The 19,585-nt window shown below is 46.1% G+C and overlaps 1 protein-coding gene and 1 pseudogene across 2 annotated transcripts; one reads left to right on the top strand and one right to left on the bottom strand.

The window, feature by feature from the left end:
• The first annotated feature begins 82 nt into the window (after positions 1 to 82).
• Cgas (cyclic GMP-AMP synthase) lies at positions 83 to 12,802 on the top strand. Of its 2 annotated transcripts, none has more exons than NR_125721.1 (5): positions 83 to 856; positions 5,798 to 6,017; positions 7,593 to 7,879; positions 8,905 to 9,007; positions 10,053 to 12,802. NR_125721.1 is itself a non-coding variant. In NM_173386.5 (5 exons), the coding sequence occupies exons 1-5, from the start codon at positions 242 to 244 to the stop codon at positions 10,393 to 10,395; spliced, it is 1,524 nt and encodes a 507-aa protein (NP_775562.2). In that variant the 5' UTR covers positions 83 to 241; the 3' UTR covers positions 10,396 to 12,802. The 2 variants fall into 2 exon arrangements, 1 of the variants encoding a protein (NP_775562.2); NM_173386.5 differs by having other exon boundaries at positions 7,637 to 7,879.
• On the bottom strand, positions 13,332 to 15,866 carry Gm8093 (predicted gene 8093; annotated as a pseudogene).

The following is a 19,585-nucleotide window of genomic DNA, read 5'->3' as shown; positions in this document are numbered from 1 at the left end:
TGGGTGGTTCCCCAGCTAGTGGCTCTGCTGGTCCCCACTGGTGAAAAAGTTCGCATCTCTTGGACCGCCTCTTCCTGGCGCTGACTTCACGCGTGCTCCTGCGCCTGCTCGCGGCGGATACTGACCGGCTACGTTCCCGCCATATATTTAAGTTTCATTTCCAGCGGCCACTGAGAGTTCCCCTTTTCGCGGCCTTTCTTCGAAGTCGATTTATTCTTTCCCGGACCGAAGAGCGGCAGATATGGAAGATCCGCGTAGAAGGACGACGGCGCCACGCGCTAAGAAGCCGTCCGCGAAGCGCGCCCCGACGCAGCCCAGCAGGACCAGGGCCCACGCGGAAAGCTGCGGCCCGCAAAGGGGGGCTCGATCGCGGCGGGCGGAGCGTGACGGGGACACCACGGAGAAGCCACGTGCCCCAGGGCCCCGAGTGCATCCAGCAAGGGCCACTGAGCTCACCAAAGATGCACAGCCCTCGGCCATGGACGCGGCAGGAGCCACCGCGCGGCCTGCCGTCCGGGTGCCCCAGCAGCAGGCCATCCTGGATCCGGAGCTGCCCGCCGTACGGGAGCCCCAGCCGCCCGCGGATCCCGAGGCGCGGAAAGTCGTAAGGGGACCTAGCCACAGAAGGGGCGCGCGCTCCACCGGGCAGCCCAGAGCGCCGCGAGGGTCCAGGAAGGAACCGGACAAGCTAAAGAAGGTGCTGGACAAATTGAGATTGAAACGCAAAGATATCTCGGAGGCGGCCGAGACGGTGAATAAAGTTGTGGAACGCCTGCTGCGCAGAATGCAGAAACGGGAGTCGGAGTTCAAAGGTGTGGAGCAGCTGAACACTGGCAGCTACTATGAACATGTGAAGGTGAGCGTCAAGACCTGCTGGAGGGGCTCCGGCCCCACTCCTCACTTGCCTCCTCAGCTGTTTGGGGGTCCCACACTCTTAGGGCCCCCCTCCCTTGGAACACCCCAGTCTTTTTTTTTTTTTTTTAATTCATCCAGTTAGCTCACAGCAAGCAATATTGATAGCTAGTTAGTTTGCTTTGGAGGGATGGGACAGGTGACCTTAAAGTAGTCGCAGGGGAGTCATCTTTATTAATCCTTCCCCAACTATAGCCTCTAGATTGAATCTAGTCCATCCCTGAGACTTTGGGACCGCCTGCAATTAGGGCAGAATTGTATACAACTAATTGGGAGAGGTGGCTGGGTACTCAAGTGAGGGTCCGTTGACATTGTCGCACCCCCTATGAGCGAACGTCATCTACAAGCCTACCTCTAATGCTCTTCGGAGAGTAGGCCCGGCTGAGTTCCTGAAGATGATGGTGATAGCTATTCTCTGCTAGTGAAATGAGCCAATTCAAGCCAAATTAAAATATATTAAGGCAGGTTTATTAGAAAGCTGCTCTTGGGCAGGTTCACTGGTCCTAAGAAAAAGGCCAGGGTAGTCACTGTGGGGAGGGAGACAGAGGGAAGAGGGAAGAGAGAGAGAGAGAAAGAGTGTGCCCACGCAGGGAGAGAGAACATACAGAGAGGCAGAGTTGGGTAGAGAAGGAGGAAGAGAGAGAAGAGAGAAGAGGGGAGAAAGGGAGAGGGAGAAGGAAGGGAGGGAAGGAAGGGAGAGAGAGAGAGCGAGAGCGAGAGAGAGCGCACAAAATGCCCACATTATATAGAGAAGAGCTGCTTCTGGCGGAGGGGAAGCCCAGCCCCTTGGCTGAAAGGTTCAGGGCAGAGGCTGAAGTATGCTAGCCATGCTCTGTAACAGGTAGGGACTGAGGGACCTGGGAGAACCTGGAGGCCAGGTCGGCTTTGGTTAAATGCGCACCTGGATCTGAATCCAGACACCTCAGCCTTTTGTTGATAATAAATGAATAAGGGGCCTCGCAATTGTCTATGGCTACTTTGCTGACATTGGGGTGCCATGATCAGGGAAGGGGTTCAAAACTGGAATGCTGACCAAGTCTGAGAAGAGCAGGCTGTGTAACTTGCTGTCCAGGTTGTGGGACTGTTCTGGATTTGGGATGCTAATAACAGATAGGAGCAGAAGATAAAGTTAAGGAGGTTAGGGAGAAAAAGAAATTTTCTTGGGTGTACATTTGAAACCTTTAGGCCCATGGTCTTGGTAGTTGGGGTGGGGCTCCCAGGACCAGGGAAAGGGGACTAGATCCCCCCTCAGGAATACACAGGTAGGGGAGGGAAGCAGGTTATTGATTGGCAGTACTTATCTGGAGTCAATTTGACCTGTGAGAAGTGGATTCGAGTGGATGCCCTGAAGCTTAGAAGTATCTTTTTAAGTTTACAAAAAGAGATAAATATTAGAAGTGTTAGTTTTACCACTGTTCCATGTTAAACTCTGAACTTTGAGGTCTCACCACAATGATAGCACAGCGAGGGGAGGGAACGGGAGGGAAGGGGAAGAGATCTGAAGCATTTTCCTTCTCCCTTAGCTCACTTTCCTTAGCATTCAAGGTTTTCACGACCTCCAACCTTCATACCTTACCTTTAGCAACCTCAGAACACCTTGCTATTTCCTCGCGCACTTTCTTAGACGCTTTCCTAGCCTCAGACCTTACATAAACTGTAAACTGTTTTTCTGTTCAAAATCACCATGAGACACTGGCGGGAACACTCACTGTAAAGTGAGTTCCTTTAGTAAGAAATAGTAAAAAGTTACTTCTCTCATTGGTCTTCAAAGTCTTCAGAGACCTGAGAAGGATAAAATTTACCTAAGTAAGCAGGAACAATAATCCAAAAATGGCCTATATATCAACTAAAACGACCGAGGCGAGTCTAAAGTCTACTACCTAAACAATTGTCCCAGGCTCTGTGGCCTCCATGGCACCTTGTGCAGAGGCAGTCTTTGGCCATTTGGTCCAGACTATGAGAGGCTTTTCCTGTGGAGGAGGAACATGGGAGAGACAGACCTCACCTTGTCTTAGGCAGCATGGACAATTAACTCTCTGGTGTCCTGTTTGTCCATGGTTCAGGCTGGCCCTAGCCTGGGCAAGGCAATGTGGCAGTCTTTCTTGGTGATTAGTGTAGTACAAGCTAGGTGGAGTCCTTTACCGATATGCCAGGATCTTCTTGGCGACCTTGAGGTGGTCACTGCCAGGATTTAGGAGTTTCTGTTTGTCATGGTAAGTTTAAGCCTCTTAAATGCCAGATTCAGCAGGTCTCTGAAGTGCCTGAGGACCATCTGTCAATCTAAAGCATACTGGAATAGACAAACTTTGCTTGTTTCTAGTTGCCAGTCCTAGGTTTAACCTTAAAAACATGTGCAGGTGGGCAAATGAGCTTGAAGAGCTAGTGCAGACTAATCGTATCTGGTATCTGAGTTAAACAGTCACTGTCTGTTTTTTTTTTAACCTCTTACAGTTTAGTTACCTCTTCTAAACTGTACCTGTAATATTAAAATGAAATACCTTTTTAAGACATAGAGCATAGCCATAATTTTCAGAAGACAAAAACTAAGTTCTAGCAAGTGCAAACAATGTAAGGTCTCCAAAGTTAATACCAAGTGGGTGACTATTATGTTACACGGTTTGCCTGTCAGGTAGGGACTGAAGGATGCTGGGAGAACCTGGTGGCCAGGGCCACTTTGGCATGTTAAATATGCACCTCAGCTGATTGTCCAGGGCCTGAATCTCAGTAGGTGGCAGTGTGTCCCAGAGGCTAATCCTGTGCAACACTAGTGAGAATTGTAAGAAATAAAGGAAAATGTAGTGGTTTCATTCAAATGATGTGGTAACCCATCCCAGCAGGGAGGCAGAGGCAGGTGAATCTTTGTGAGTTTGAGGCTAGCGTGGTTTACATAGAGAGAGTCCCAAGACAGCTATGGCTCTATCGAGACGCTGTTTCAAACCAAACCAAATAAAAGAATGAGCCACAACAACGTGCAATATGAATGTGTTATAAAAACTAGTGCGCATACCCACTGCAAAACATCAAGCAAAAGAAACTGAATGAGTAAGATCGGCAAAGGGGCAAAAAACTATTATGCACAGATGACATAATTACGTATAAGCTATTAAAACGGCCAGTGAGCTAGCAAGTCTACTAGACACAAAACCAATAAACTAAAAAGAAAAACAATAAACTAAAACCAACTCTTTAAATGTGCTAGCAAGGGAATGCAAATGAGGTACAGATGGAGTAAAAACCAAGTGGAGGGAGGAGAGATAGCTCAGAAGTTAAGGATACTGGCTGCTCTTCCAGAGGACGAGGGTTCGGTTCCCAGCAACTGCATGGGAGTTCAAAATGATCTGTGACTCTCGTTCCAGGGATCCAACACTTTCTTCAGGTTTACACAAGCACTAGGCACATCCGTGGCAAAACACTCACATAAATAAATGAGTAATGTTTAAAAGCACAGCTCAAACTAATGAATGCTGTGTGGTATTTTTATTTACTTTATTCTACTCTGCTATTTTATTTTATGACAGCATCTCAAGTATCCCAGGCTGGCCTCTAACTCACTGTGTAGCCAAGGATGGCCCTCCCGACTTTACCTCTCTAGAGCTGGTATCATACCATCATCCTAACCAGTTTATACAGTTCTCAGCATTGAACCCAGGACTTCATTCATGCTAAGCAAAATAGTCTACCAACTGAGCTCTCTGTGTTATTTAATATAGGAAAAGTATTTATTGTGATTGCTACGGTGATTGTTGAAAACTCGAAAAAGGATTTTTATTGTTGTTTCATTTTTAAACAGAATTTTACTGTGTAGCCCAGGCCAGCTTCTCAAACTTGTGATTCTCTTACCTCAGTCTTCCAAGGGCTCAGATTACAGGTGAGTGTTCCCATGCCAGCCTCAAAACCCATTTCTGTGACCACTGTGGCAGGCATGTGTATTTTGTGATATAAAAGGTAACATCACAAGGTTATTTATTTATTTATTATATGTAAGTACACTGTATCTATCCTCAGGCACACCAGAAGAGGGCGTCAGATCTCATTATAGATGGTTGTGAGCCACCATGTGGTTGCTGGGATTTGAACTCAGGACCTTTGGAAGAGCAGTCAGTGCTCTTACCCACTGAGCCATCTCCCCAGCCCCATCACAAGGTTTTTAATTTTATTTTAAAAAATGTTTTTGGTGACTGTCTTTGTTTGTTTTTTGTTTTTTGAGATAGAGTCTCACTATGAAGCCACAGGTGAAAGAAATTCACTAAATAGACCAAGCTGCTGCCCTCGACTTAGAGAACTCTACCTGTTTTTATCTCCAGAATTAGGAAATTAACCCCTATTCCTGGGATTTTTATATGTAAATTATGTATAAATTACATATATATATTTCCCCCTGTGTTGGAACAGTATACCAAAGAAGCAGTCTAAGACTAGAGTTCTTTTTGTGGAAAACTTTTAGTTTATTTAAAAAATATTTACTTATATGTTATTTATGTGTATGTGTGAGTTTATAGGCACCCTATGTACAGGAACCCGTGCAGGCCAGAAGAGGATGTTGTGTCACCTGGCACTTTAGTTACAGGTGGCTGTGAGCTGCCTGATAGGGTGCTGGGAACCAACTTTGAGTTTAAGCCTAGCCTTGGCTATGTGGTACATTCCAGGCCAGCCTGGTCTACAAAGCAAGACCCGGTCTTAAAACAAATAAAACATATGTGATTGCTTGTCTTAAAACAAGAAAAATTGAGGGCCTCTACAAGGTGTTCTGGTCCTGTTCTGAAAAGGAATTCATACTGGGAATCCAGCTTTTCACTGTGGAGTGTCAAGCGAACATTTCAGGGGGGGGGGGCGCGAAAGCGGTTATTTAGAACTGTTTCAATGTTTTTTGCTATCTATTCCTTAGATTTCTGCTCCTAATGAATTTGATGTTATGTTTAAACTGGAAGTCCCCAGGATTGAGCTACAAGAATATTATGAAACAGGTGCTTTCTATCTTGTGAAATTCAAAAGAATTCCACGAGGAAATCCGCTGAGTCATTTCTTAGAAGGGGAAGTATTATCAGCTACCAAGATGCTGTCAAAGTTTAGGAAAATCATTAAAGAAGAAGTTAAAGAAATCAAAGGTGAGATTTGGGGGTTTGAGTCTTGCAGATCTGGTGCTGCCTTTTGCTGCTCTGCTGATTTCCTCTGACCCCATCCCCCCATCTCTCTCCATTGCTCTCCCCAACTTCTCTCTCCCCCTTCTGTGGGTGCTCCCAGAAGTCTTTCCTTGGAGCAGTCTGCTGCCACCTCCCAAAGCTTCCTGAACTGACCGCACGACTTACCCTGGGGCTGTCTCCACTTGGGCATCTACAGCTCCTGCTATCTGTCTGTTTGTTCATCCATCCGTCTTTTGAAACTGGATCTCAAGATGGAACCCTGGCCGACCTATGTACTGGTTACTGTGTCGACTAGGCTGGCCTTGAACTTAACAGAAATCTGCCTGTCTCTGCCTCATGAATGAAATGGTACACCAGCACCCATGCTGAACTTCATTTCGGTCCAGTCTTTCCTCAACATCAACCATTTTATAGGATGGACCTGGTGGAGTCAGATCTAAAGCCTTCCCTCCTTGGCTCAGAGGCTCAGTGCCCTTCCCAGTTCTATTGATTTGAGACTATTCATGTGGCTGCTTACTTAGAGATATTATACTGCCCACGTTGGCCCTGTAAATGTATTGGGGGTGATACTAGGGGTTGAACTCACGATCTTGTGCAATATTGAGCAAGCGCTACCTCTGAGACCCTATTTGAACCTCTGTAATTGCTCTTACTTGCACTGTTTCTCGATTCTCACTGCCACTGTGCTGGACTGTAGCTACTCTCATCCCGGCCGCTTTGTGGCAACTTTGGCTGGCTTTTCTCCAAAGTACCATTTAAAATTCTAAGTGAAAAATGTAATTACAGCACTCCTGTAGTGAAAAATTTTGAATTTTGGGTTCTTAAAAAAATACAGAAATAGAATGTGTTTTTGTTTTTGTCCCAGGTATTGGGGATACGGGGCTGCTTAGGACAGTCCGAAGCAGCCTACTCTGATTTGCCTCATGCTCCAGCAGAGGCATGGTTTTGCTAGCTACAGTTAGTTTCTGCGATTGTGTGATGTTGGGAATTCTGGGAGCTTTTCAGAGGGTATATAAATGCTAGAGTCCCATGGGAGTGGTTGTTGGTTATTCAAGGGGGGTTGGCTGTGGTTTGTTAGTAGCTGTGTTCAAAGAAGAAACAAAACGAAATTAGATTTAGAGATCTCCTCTCCCCTCCCCTCCCTTCCCCTCCCTTCCCCTCCCTTCCCCTCCCTTCCCCTCCCTCCCTCCCCTCCCCTCCCCTCCCCTTCCCTCCCCTCCCCTCCCCTCTCCTCTCCTCTCCTTCTTTTTCTCCTTCTTTCTCTCCTACCTAGTGATAGGGGGTGAAATGTGGAGATAAAAGATGGGAAAAAGGAGAATCCACAAAGTAGCAAAGACCAGCTACACCCTCCCAAGCCCAAAGTCTTTAGGAGTGCTTCCACAGATTCTAGATAGACTCTTGACAGCGTCTCCAGATAGTAACTTAGTTACATGGTAAAACACTGTTTCCTGGGGTGTAGTTCTATATTGCAGCTAATGTTAATTAGGGCTTAGGGTATAGATTTTAAATTATGGTTCTGTTACTTTCTCGTATTTCCAGAGAAAATGGATCAACCCTTTCTTTGCTTCACTGTGTGTAAACAGATATAGATGTCAGTGTGGAGAAGGAAAAACCAGGAAGCCCTGCTGTAACACTTCTTATCAGGAACCCTGAAGAAATCTCTGTGGATATAATTCTGGCTTTGGAGTCAAAAGGCAGCTGGCCTATTAGTACCAAAGAAGGACTACCTATTCAAGGCTGGCTGGGCACAAAAGTGAGGACCAATCTAAGACGAGAGCCGTTTTATCTCGTACCCAAGAATGCAAAGGATGGAAATAGTTTTCAAGGTTTGTTAAATGTAAAGATTAATGGGAAGGGTGGAAACGGCTCAGTAGTGTCATGTGCAAAGACAGTAGATGAGCAGTCCTCTGAGGTGCTGGCATTTCGAGAGCCATCAGGCTAAACAGACTACAGCGTGAGTGTGGCCAGCTCAGACTGAGAAATGTGTGGCAGTCTCACTTGAGAAGGGCGCAGGCAGAGGCAGAAGGAACGGGGGTTTCAGGTCATCTCTGCTCCATAGTGAGTTTCAGACCAAGCTGGGTGACATGAGACCCTGTCTCAGAATAACTTCCAAGCCACAGCAACAATAATGACTCCACTTTCATATGTCTTACAAGTCTCTGCATCTAACGTTTGCTTCTTTGTAAGTGAAGACAGTGCTGCCTTGAACCCGGTCCACTGTGGTTCTGAGTCCCGGGGCTTCCCCTGGACCAGCTGTGTGGCCTTGTGCTTGTTTTGTAGCCTCTTGTAGTCCTCAATCTGTGCACAGCAAAGCTCCTTGAAAGGTTAAACCATTGGAGAAGCAAAGTCTAACAAAAATAATGTGATGCAATATGCCTAATATATGTGAAATTATGTCTGATCTTCGCTAAGAATATTAAGTTCTGATCTCTGTCTGTCCCCATTTAAGTCTACTGTTGCTGTCTGATATTTACTTTAGTAATTACTTTGTCTATCCGTTCACTGCTTTTGGTCTGTCTTTTTCTTTTTTCTTTTTGTTTTGTTTTTTTTTGTTGTTGTTGTTTTTTTGTTTTTTTGTTTTTGTTTATTTTTCAAGACAAAGTTTCTCTGTATAGCCCTGGCTGTCCTGGAACTCACTTTGTAGACCAGGCTGGCTTCGAACTCAGAAATCCACCTACCTCTGCCTCCCAAGTGCTGGGATTAAAGGCCTGCGCCACCACCGTCGGGCGGTCTGTCTTTTTCTTAAACTTCTTCAGGATATTTTAGTCTAGGATCTAGACTTAGCTATCGTGTTGTTTACATGCGGCTGCATTTAGTGAGACAACTTTCTGTTTTTCTTTCTGAAATTAAGGAGAGACCTGGCGCCTCTCTTTCTCTCACACTGAAAAGTACATTTTGAATAATCACGGGATAGAGAAAACATGCTGTGAATCTTCCGGAGCAAAATGCTGCAGGTAATGTCCTTAATGGCCAGCTACCCAGATGCCAGTTAATGCTTCCTTGGCACAATAGCTCGGTGTGGGGATGATTATTCCTGGGCTGGGTTGGGAGAAGGGTGGTTTGGGGGTGGATGATTTTGGGTAGAGATCAAGAGGGAGGAAGGGAAGAAGGCGGAGGAGGAATATATATTCCTGGGATCTCCCTGTAGAGGCCAGGCTGGTCTTGAACTCTGTAGCCAGTATCAACCTTGAACTCATTGTGATCTTCCAGCCTCAGCCTCCCAAGTGCTGGGACTGGAGGCATGTGCACTACACCTGGCTGATTGAGTAGAGTATTGTCATAAAAGGCGAAGAGACCAAAGAATGACTCTTACCGGATAGTGGTGACTGCTATGGGATGAATAGCAGTGTGCTATTAGGAACTGACTGGCCACACTTGAAATACACTAAGTGGGTCATTTTTCTTCCTAGAATATACACCATTAAGAAGTGACAATGGGGGCCTAGAGATGGCTCAGTGGTTAAGAGCACTGACTGTTCTTCCGAAGGTCCTGAGTTCAAATCCTAGCAACCACAACTATCCATAATGAGATCTGATGCCCTCTTCTGGGGTGTCTGAAGACAGCTACAGTGTACTTACATATAATAATAAAGAAAATCTTTAAAATTTTTTTTTAAATTTTTAAAAATTTAAAAAATAAATTAAAAAAAAGGAAGTGGCATTGACCCAAGTATGGTAGTGTACACTATTCCTAGCACTTGAGAGGCAGAGCAGAGTTAGGAGCCAAAGGCCAGCCCCTGCTACATGATGAGTTTATGGCCAACCTGAGCTAATGAGACCCTGCCTTAAAAAATTGGAAGAAAAGAAGAAAGTATGTTTAAAAAAGAAAAAGAGACAGACAAGGTGGCGCACATCTTTAATTCCAGCACTTGTTCTTGGGAAACAGGGACGGGTGGATCTCTTGTGTCCCAGGAAAGCCAGGGTTACATAGAGAGACCCTGTCTCAAAAGAGACAGTTGTAAGTAAGTAAAAATGAGTATCTTCTTTCTTATTTAACAGAAAAGAATGTTTAAAATTAATGAAATACCTTTTGGAACAGTTGAAAAAAGAGTTTCAAGAGCTGGATGCATTCTGTTCCTACCATGTGAAAACTGCCATCTTTCACATGTGGACCCAGGACCCGCAGGACAGTCAGTGGGACCCCAGGAACCTCAGCTCCTGCTTCGATAAGTTGTTAGCATTCTTTCTTGAGTGCCTCAGGACAGAGAAACTGGATCATTATTTTATTCCAAAGTTCAATCTATTCTCTCAAGAACTAATTGACCGAAAAAGTAAAGAATTTCTATCGAAGAAAATTGAATATGAAAGAAATAATGGGTTTCCAATTTTTGACAAGCTTTGAAACTGTATTTGTGTTATATGTTATAATGTGTGTCTGTGGGGTTTTAGGTCAGATGTCGATTGATGCCAGGCGTCTTCTTCAGTCATACTTCACTTTTGGGGGTGGTGGGAAGAGTGGTGATTTCAAGACATGGTTTCTGTGTAGTCCTGGCTGTCTTGTAACTCCCTCTGTAGACCAGGCTGGTCTTGAACAAAGAGATCTGCCTGCTTCTGCCATTGGAATGCAGGGATTAAAGGCCTATGCCACCATTAGGTGGCACACTTCACTTTTTTGAGCTCAGGGAGGTGTCCGGGCTGATTAGCCAGTGAACTCCTGGGATTCAGCTGCCTCTGCTGCCCCAACTCTGGGATGACAGATGGACATCACCTATTCAGCTTTTACATTGTTGCTAGCGGTCTCAACTCAAGTCCTCACGCTTGCAAAGCAAGTACTATAGTGACTGAGCCATCTTCCCAGCCTGACATTGCCTTCTGAAATCAAATTGGGTTAAAGTGATGTAAGTCACTTGCCTGTAGTTTCAGTACTTGAGAACTTTTCTTTGTTTGGGTTTTACTGCTATGAACAGACACCATGACCAAGGCAACTTTTATAAGGGCCAGCATTTCATTGAGGCTGGTTTATAGGTTCGGAGATTTAGTCTGTTGTCATCATAGCAGGAAGCGTGGCAGCATCCAGGAGGGCAGAGCACTGGAGAAGTAGCTGAGAGTTCTACATCTTCATCCAAAGGAAGCGGGTAGCAGACTGCCACCCACATGGCCAAGAGGAGAGTCTTAAAAGCCCACCTCTATGGCGGTGACACACTTCCTCCAACAGTGTTACACCTACTCCGATAAAGCCACTCGTCCTCGTAGTGCCACACCCTGCGCGGAGCATATTCAAACCACCATGGAAGTGGAGGCAGAAAAATAGTCCAGTGTGGTTCTTAGCTATATTTTTAGTTCAGGCATAGCCTGAGGTACACGAAACCTGCTTAAAACAAAGTTCAATCGTTAACAGCACTTATTGCTCTTCCGGAGGGCCTGGGTTGGTTCCCAGCATCCAGTGGCAGGCACAACTGTAACTCTGGTTCCAGGGAATCTAGTTTGACCACGACACACACACACACACACTGACACTATTTTTTAAGAGCACAAAAAGAAAATGAAATTATAATCTGACCCCATAATATGATAAGTGTGCTAGCACTTCATTATAATCCTGGCACTTGAGAAGCTGAGATGTGACGGTTGCCATGAATGCAAGGCCAGCCTGGGATATAAAATACAATCTTGTTTAAAAAAACAAAACAAAACACCAAGAGCCAAAAGCCGTCCCTAGGAGTCACTGTGAATCCCTATGAGTTTGGCCTGGGTCTGCTCACCTGTCCTGACTCAAAAGGGTACATTTTCTTTTTCTATTTTTCCTCTTTAGGATTGTCAGAATTTACGGAGGATTTTTTTTTGGTATGTTGTGCTTCTTGACGCTCTCATGAAATCTGCCCCCCTCCCCAACTCCTTGACACACACCCCATATGGCTAGTGTGTCTATTAAATGGCTGATGTTCTCTTTGAGTACAAAATAAGAACCCCCAAAATGTGAATAAAATAATTCAAAAAAAAAAAAAAAAAAAAAAAGCTGGGCAGCATGCCTTTAATCCCAGCACTTGGGAGGCAGAGGCAGGAGGATTTCTGAGTTCGAGGCCACCCTGGTCTACAAAGTGAGTTCCAGGACAGCCAGAGCTACACACAGAAACCCTGTCTCGAAAAGAAAAAAAAAAATTCAGATGTTCATAGCACTGACTAAAATGGATATAATTATTTAATACTCAGTTTCTCATAATTCACTCACACATAAAGAGTATAACAAAAATGAAATACTAAAGATAAAAACAAAAACCTTGCCGTATTAGAAAGGGAAAACAAATAAAAACTTTCCCCAGTGAGACTCATTAAGAGCTTAATGAGTATACTCACCTAGTAGAATCCGCAGAAGGTTGTGAGAGATTGTATTGGAAATAGTTGATTTAGAATTTGTTCAAACACAAGAAATGCACTGCCGCCTCCTCTGTCCTAAGGTAGAAGGGAGGATTGTGTACTCCGTCAGCTCTCCCTCAGGTACTTTATCATGTGTGCAGGAGCATGTAATTTATTTTTATCTTTATTCTATACGTGTTTTTACAAAAGCAATGATACAGCGCAGCGAGATGGGTGTGGGACAGAGGATACTCTCGTCTGCATCCAAGCAGCGTTCCCCAGGGGCAGCTGATGCTCATTTCCTCTTTTTGAGTACTTTGTTGCATGGGTTGTTGCAGGAGCCTTTTCCAGTGGTCTGTAGCTGTTCCCTGTGTAACAAATAATGTCTGCCATGTATGTTGTCTTCACTTTTTAAAAGTATCTCTCAATAAATAAGATTTAAATGTTTTAATGTAGTTGAATGTATCAGTCTTAGAGTTTGTGCCTTGTTCTCAACAACTACTGGGTTTAAACATCAGAGAAAGAGTGTCAACATGAGGAGAGTTCTGAGGTCAATTAACATGTAGAATGCCAGACATTGGTCCCCCTCCTCCCACCACCTCCCCAGCCCCCCCACCCCCCACCCCCAAGGGAAAAAAAAATCTAAGCTCTATTTAACATTTTCGAATGTGTCTTAGCCCTGGATTCAGTTCCCAGCATCTAAATAAAATAAAAAAAAAAAAAAAAGAAAGCACAGGCCTTGAATTCCAGCTCCTCTTGCCCCAGCCTCATCAACATTTGTGTGCTGCCACACTGGGCTTGCATTGCTCTTGTGAGTTCAACTCATGCTTAGATTTTGGATAACTATTTCCTTATTGTTCTGTCTGCTTTTAGAAGCAGACTTTAAGGGACAACTTTATTGAGATATATTGTACCCACCACAGTTTTATCCATTTGAAATGTTCAGTGGTGAACTTAGGTCCTCTGCAAGAACAGCCAGTGTTGTTCTTTTTCTTCTTCTTTTTCTCCTACAGCTTTTAATAGTTTTACTTCAGCCGGAAGATGTAGTCAGAAAATAAGTTACAGGAACAGACAAAAACAAAACAAGAAAACAGAACTTAAAAACGCTTCAGGCTGCCAACATAAAACATGACAGTGGCCACCTAGCTATGTCCCCAACTCCTGAGAGAGGAGAGTCACTGCCACTGTTGTGGATCCCTTCACCACTCCCACCCTCTAATCTCAGCCCTGCAGGTGGGTGCAAAGGGATTTCAGAGGCAGAGAGGAGAGAGGGAATGAGAATACTCTGTAAACTTGGAACAAAGTGAAGGATTGGAGCAAGAGAGCTCCTGCACCCCTTGCCCTGCTGGGGTGAGGCCAGCCCTCTCCACCTTGCCCCTCCCCCAAGAATTTAGGGGACACTCTCAGCTGAGCCTCAGCCACATGGCCTGTTTCACAGCTTCTGCCCTCATCCCTCACCAGGTCAGGGCTTCCCTGCCCACAGTGGGAAATGCAGCCTAGAAACAGGGAGCCCTACGGTGGTGGGGGTGGGGGTGGGGGTGTCTTAGGGTGTCAGGAGCTGAGCAGACACTACAGGGCTCCACCACCAGAACATTACACTCTTGACAATTTTGTCTAGGGAAAGCACAGCCTTGACCTGGGGCAGGTAGAGGGGATGACCATCAGGGGAGACCACAGGGCCATGCGTTCTATCACACTGCCCAACCTGGAAGAAGACAGAGACTGTGGACTCTGTGGGGGTATAGCATCCCCACTCCGTGGCCTGCTCCTCACCCCAACTCCCTTCTTGATCAGACTGACATCAGTCCTGGTCCCTTACCTCATGAGGTGGCTCCCGGAAGGCTGTGGGTGGGAGGAAGAGTGAGAATGATCCATGCTGGCCTGGTGCCTCTCCACCAAGTCTTGGACAGCAGGAGGCTGGGGCAGCTCTTTGAGGCAGGGGCCAGGCCTCAGGCAGAGGGTGGGGCACACTGGCAGTGAACTAGAGCTTCAGTTTCCTGTGCTGGCTCAGCTGGGTAGGAAGATGCAGTCCTTCTCAGACCCAGGTTGGACTGGGTTCCCGGTGCCCAGCTTTCTAGTGCTACCTAAGACATTTATTTCCTCTCTAGAGCTAAGAGTCCTGACTGGTCCTGTCCTTAGGGCCTGGAAGGCCACACTGAAAGTTAAGTGTGCTGCCCTGACCGGAGAAGCTAAGGTGATTGAGGAGTGTGGAGACTAGGGCTGTCAGCATGGCCATATGCTTTCCAGCCTGTATGTGTTCCGTGGTCCACACAAGCCTCACAGCAAGGAAGTCTTGGAGGTTGCTGAGCAGCTTGTAGGGGACGTGCTACGTTTCGAGGGAAACGCTCGTAGGTCTGAACATGGGATTCACAAGAAGCAGTCACCACGAAGCAGGGGTACTCTAGGCAGAAGTGAGTGTGGATGTTCCGGGTGAAGGGCAGCTTTGCTGTGGACCACTGAACCACGGCAATCAAGGAGACCTCAAGATCTCCAGAGGGGGCTGCTCAACTGAACCATCTCAGCTGAAACAGGAAGTTGTGTTCCTCCAGGGCACTAAATGGACAGGGGGAAGTAACCAGAGATACCAGGAAGCCCACAGAAGGAGCCCATGGAGACTTCCCCCAGACTGCTGACAGACACTGTGGCAGCACAGAGCCACCAAGGCATGACAGGCAGATAACTGGCGTTAAAGCCGGGGAGGATTCGGATATCCCAGACCGAGTGCACTTTGTGGGAAGAGATCAGCACCTTGAACATGGTCAAGTGTTTTCCAGCCACAGTGAACTACGGGCATTTCAGAACTGGAGGGGGTAGTAGTGTCAGGAGGGTGCTAACTCGGGCCTTGAAGGCACTCTGTTCCCCATGGAAAGTCTCCCCAGGAGATCGAGTCCATAGCAAGCGCAGGTAGCCTAGATCTCTGACTTCTGGTGCCTGGTGCTTCCACACTACAGTCTTGACCTTGGGAATCTCTGGGGGCAGTCAATCCAGTGAACCGGGTGAGTGGGGGCATACCTCATCTGTGGATACATCCGTTCTTCCACAGGAAGCGTGGTTGCTCCCCAAGAGGTAGCAAGGCCTGGGGTCGTGAGGGAGAAGGGGACTGCAGCCTCGAAACAACCCCCCCGCCCCCCCACACACACCTTTCCCCCTACCCCACCCCAGGGGCTCAGCATCCTGGTTGCCAGTGCCCTGGCAGCCCTCCTCTGGCGCTGACCGAGGCCAGGACGGCCAGGGCAGTCGCCAACTCGCCAACTCGATCCAGGCTCCTTGGAATGCCAAGCCCATGCCCTCCCAACCGCCAGACTCGTGTCGCCCGGGCAGCGACAGCGCAGGACCCGCAGGAAGTGAACTGTCTCCCCTCGGTACAGATAGATGGTCACGTTGAGGCAGCGCTCCCCGCCCCCCCCCCCCCGGCAGTGGTACCGCCCGGAAATATGTTGAGTACTCACTCATATTGGGCCTCCATTGGGTGGGGAGGGCGACACGGCCCGAGACGGGGTGGCGGGGAGCCACGGGACCAGCAGTAGCTCTGGATGACAGAGACTCCGGTTCAGGCAGTGTCTTTTTTTTTTAACTTTTTTTTTTTTTTTTGGATATTTTATGTATTTACATTTCAAAAGGTATCCCATTTCCCGTCCCCTCTGGAACCCCCCTCTCCCATACCCCCTCTCCCACCCACCCACTCCCAACTCACGGCCAGCCAGTGTTCTTAATCATTGAGTAATCCTTTCCCAGCAAGTATACTCCTGACTACGAAGCCAACTTCCTAGCTCCAATGTTGTCAATTCATCTTCAATGTAATGGATCAGGGTTTTGGGGTTCCCCCCCTTTTTTTCTGCTATGAACCTGGAACCCCACAGATGCTGGCCAAGCGCTTTGCCACTTTAAAATGCATTTTGTTTTTAAAGGAAGGTTATTGGAGTTCCGATTGTTCCCAGATCATCTCAGTACTTGGATGCATGTTCTAGAAGACAAAATGATAGAAGCTACCCAGTGACTGGAATGTACAGTTGTCACTCTCAGAGAAGCAGGTCACTGTCACTATACTCAGCTTTTAATGGTTGTATACAATAAGGCCACTTAACTGCAATTTTGTTTTCCATGATTTCTGATACAGTCAACCATGGTCCAAAAACATAAAGTGAAAAACTCAAAAAAAAAAAAAAAGTATGTTTCAAGTTGCATTCTGTTCTGTGTGGCTTGCTAGAGTCTTGTACCATCCTATGCTACCCACAGTGACCTGCTCACACCTTACTAGGGCAAGTATCATTCCTTTGTCCACCATATCCATGCTGAATATGCTACCCTAAACTTACAGAATGGCACCCTTACATTTTTTAGATTTTGCCAGGCAGTGGTGGCACACGCCTTTAATCCCAGCACTTGGGAGGCAGAGGCAGGCAGATTCCTGAGTTTGAGGCCAGCCTGGTCTACAGAGTGAGTTCCAGGACAGCCAGGGCTACACAGAGAAACCCTATCTCAAAAAACAAAACAAAACAAAAACAAAAAATTTTTTTAGATTCCTTGTGTACTAGTGTTTTGCCTTAATGTATGTATGTATGCATACATGCCTATGAAGGTCATGTGAGGGTGTCAATTTCCCCAGAACTGGAATTACAGGTGCTTGGGCCGCTATGTCAGTGCTGGGAATTGAACCTGAGTCCTCTGCAAGAGCAACAAGTGCTCCAAAGCACTGACCATCTCCCCAGTTCTCACAATTGCACATTAGTCATCAAATTGTTGTCATTGCAGTCCTTGTGTTAAGCCTTGGTGTTGCTTCGTAATGGCTCCAACATGCAAGAGTCCCAGCATTACTGACCTGTGTCTGCCAAAGAGAAAGGTAGCAATGCTTTTAAACAAGTGAAATGGGGGCTGGAGAGGTGGCTAAAGTACTGGCTGATCTTCCAGAGGACTTTGGTTCAAGTCTTTGCACCCACAGTGGTCTGTAACTCCAGCCCTAGGTATATAAATCTAGTCTCAAGGGATCTGACCCTCATTTGGCTTCCATGTGCCCTGTACACATGGGATATACAAATATATATATGCAGGCTAAACATCCATTCACATAAAAATAATTTAAGTGAAATTATCTCAATAAGGAAAACTAATATCCACACATTTCTAACATTTACAGTAACAATGGATCTGTGGAATTATGAAGAAAGGGAAAAATGTGCTAGTTTTGCTACAATGACTCAACTGTGCATAAGTGCTCCGTTAAGATGGAAGAGGTTTTGCCAAGCGTGGTGGCGCACGCCTTTAATCCCAGCACGTGGGAGGCAGAGGCAGGCGGATTTCTGAGTTCGAGGCCAACCTGGTCTACAAAGAGAGTTCCAGGACAGCCAGGGCTACACAGAGAAACCCTGTCTCAAAATACCAAAAAAAAAAAAAAAAAAAGATGGAAAAGGTTTTAAATTTGTTGGTGGGAAACATCAACAGAAAACATGTTTCATTGGAAATGTGTGTCCCATTAAGTAGTCAGGCCCTAAGAACACTGCAGCAAGGGGGCCCTGAAACAAGTCCTTCTGAGCCATTAACTGCAGGGATGACTACAGCTTGAACAGGTTTGGACGGGAAACAGATTCCTGGAGAGGCTATGTCTACAGAGAATCTGCAGTCGTATTTCCAGCAGAATTTAAGATGATGACGAGGGGCTGGAGAGATGGCTCAGTGGTTAAGAGCACTGACTGCTCTTCCAGAGGTCCTGAGTTCAATTTCCAGCACCCACATGGTGGCTCACAACCATCTGATGACCTCTTCTGGTGTGTCTGAAGGCAGCTACAGTGTACTCATATAAATAAATAAATCTTTTTAAAAAATGATAAAGCTGGTGAGGCAGCTCATTAAGCACCTGTCTAGAACATGGGAAGCCCTAGCTTTGATCCTTGCCTCACTGCAACTCATCCTCCCAATAGGCATGGTACCTCCAGCAGCTGTGAGGCTGTGTAAGATGATGGCTCAGCAGATAAAGGTGCTTGCTGTGCCAGTCTGGTGACCCAAGTTCAATCCCTAGAGCCCACATAAATGTGAAAGGAGAGAACCAACTGTATGAAGTTGTTCTTTGACCTTCTACCATGTGTGGAGTGGTATGCATGCATGACATACACATGCAGACAATAGTAAATTTTAAAAACCCTGACAACAAAAACCAAACCAAAAAATAAAAAAGGGTTAAGGGGGGTGGTTCAGGGGTAAGATTTCTGGCTATGAAAGCAAGAGGATCTGACTTCAAATACTCACTACTTACACAGAAGCTGGCCTTGACTGTAACCTGTGTTGGAGGTGGAGACAGGTGTCCCAGGAACTTACTGAGCAGTCAGTCTAGCCAAAATGATGAACTTCAGGTTTACTGAGACACCCTGTTTCAAAAAATAAGGTAGGGGGCTGGAAAGATGGCTCAGCAGTTTAGAGTACTGGCTGCTCTTTCAGAGGACCGGGGTTCAATAGGCAACTCACAACTGTAACTCCAGTTCCAGGGGACCTGACATCCTCACACGGACATATATCCAGGCAAAACACCAATGCACATTAAATAAATGAATAAATAAGAGAGAGTGATAGAGGATAATTCCCAATGTTCTCCTTTAGCCTTCACAGGCACATGCACCTGAATATACATGTGCACCAACACTGCATACCATAAATCTTGACTGTGCCTCTCATTTACTTTTTCTGTTGCTATGATAAAATATTTGGAGTTTATTTTGCCTCATAGTTGCAAGGGTATAGTTCATCATGGCAGGACTTCCTTGCAGGTATATGAAGCAGCTGGTCACGCTGCATTTGCAATTAAGAGACAGAGCATCAATGTTCATGTTCAGCTAGATTCCTCTTCATGCAATCCAGGGCCCAAGCCCACAGAATACTGCTGTCCTCCTGTAAGGCTGGTCTCCTACCTCAATAAACCCAACTAATTCCTCACAGACCTGGTCAAGAGACTAACCAATCTAATTAATCTGGAACAGCTGTAACTGGAGGCTTGCCTCCTAGTGATTCCAGATTCTGTCAAGCGAACAACACTAACCACCAGTCATGTAACTTTATCACATACGTGTATATATAGGAACAGCACACATTTGGTTCAGGATTATCCAGTTTTAAGCATCTTCTGGGGGTCTTTGAATACACTCCTCTTACATAAGGGAGTGTAACTGCTACAGTTCAAAGGGCACCAAAAGGGAAAGACATTTGAATTGGCAGGAATGTGAGTGGTGGTGCATGCATGCCTGTAATCTCAG

The sequence above is a fragment of the Mus musculus genome, chromosome 9 (genome assembly GCF_000001635.26).
Source record: "Mus musculus strain C57BL/6J chromosome 9, GRCm38.p6 C57BL/6J".
NCBI classification, from domain to species: Eukaryota; Metazoa; Chordata; class Mammalia; order Rodentia; family Muridae; genus Mus; species Mus musculus.
Note: the sequence above shows the minus strand (reverse complement) of the source record. Positions and strands in the feature narration are given on the sequence as shown.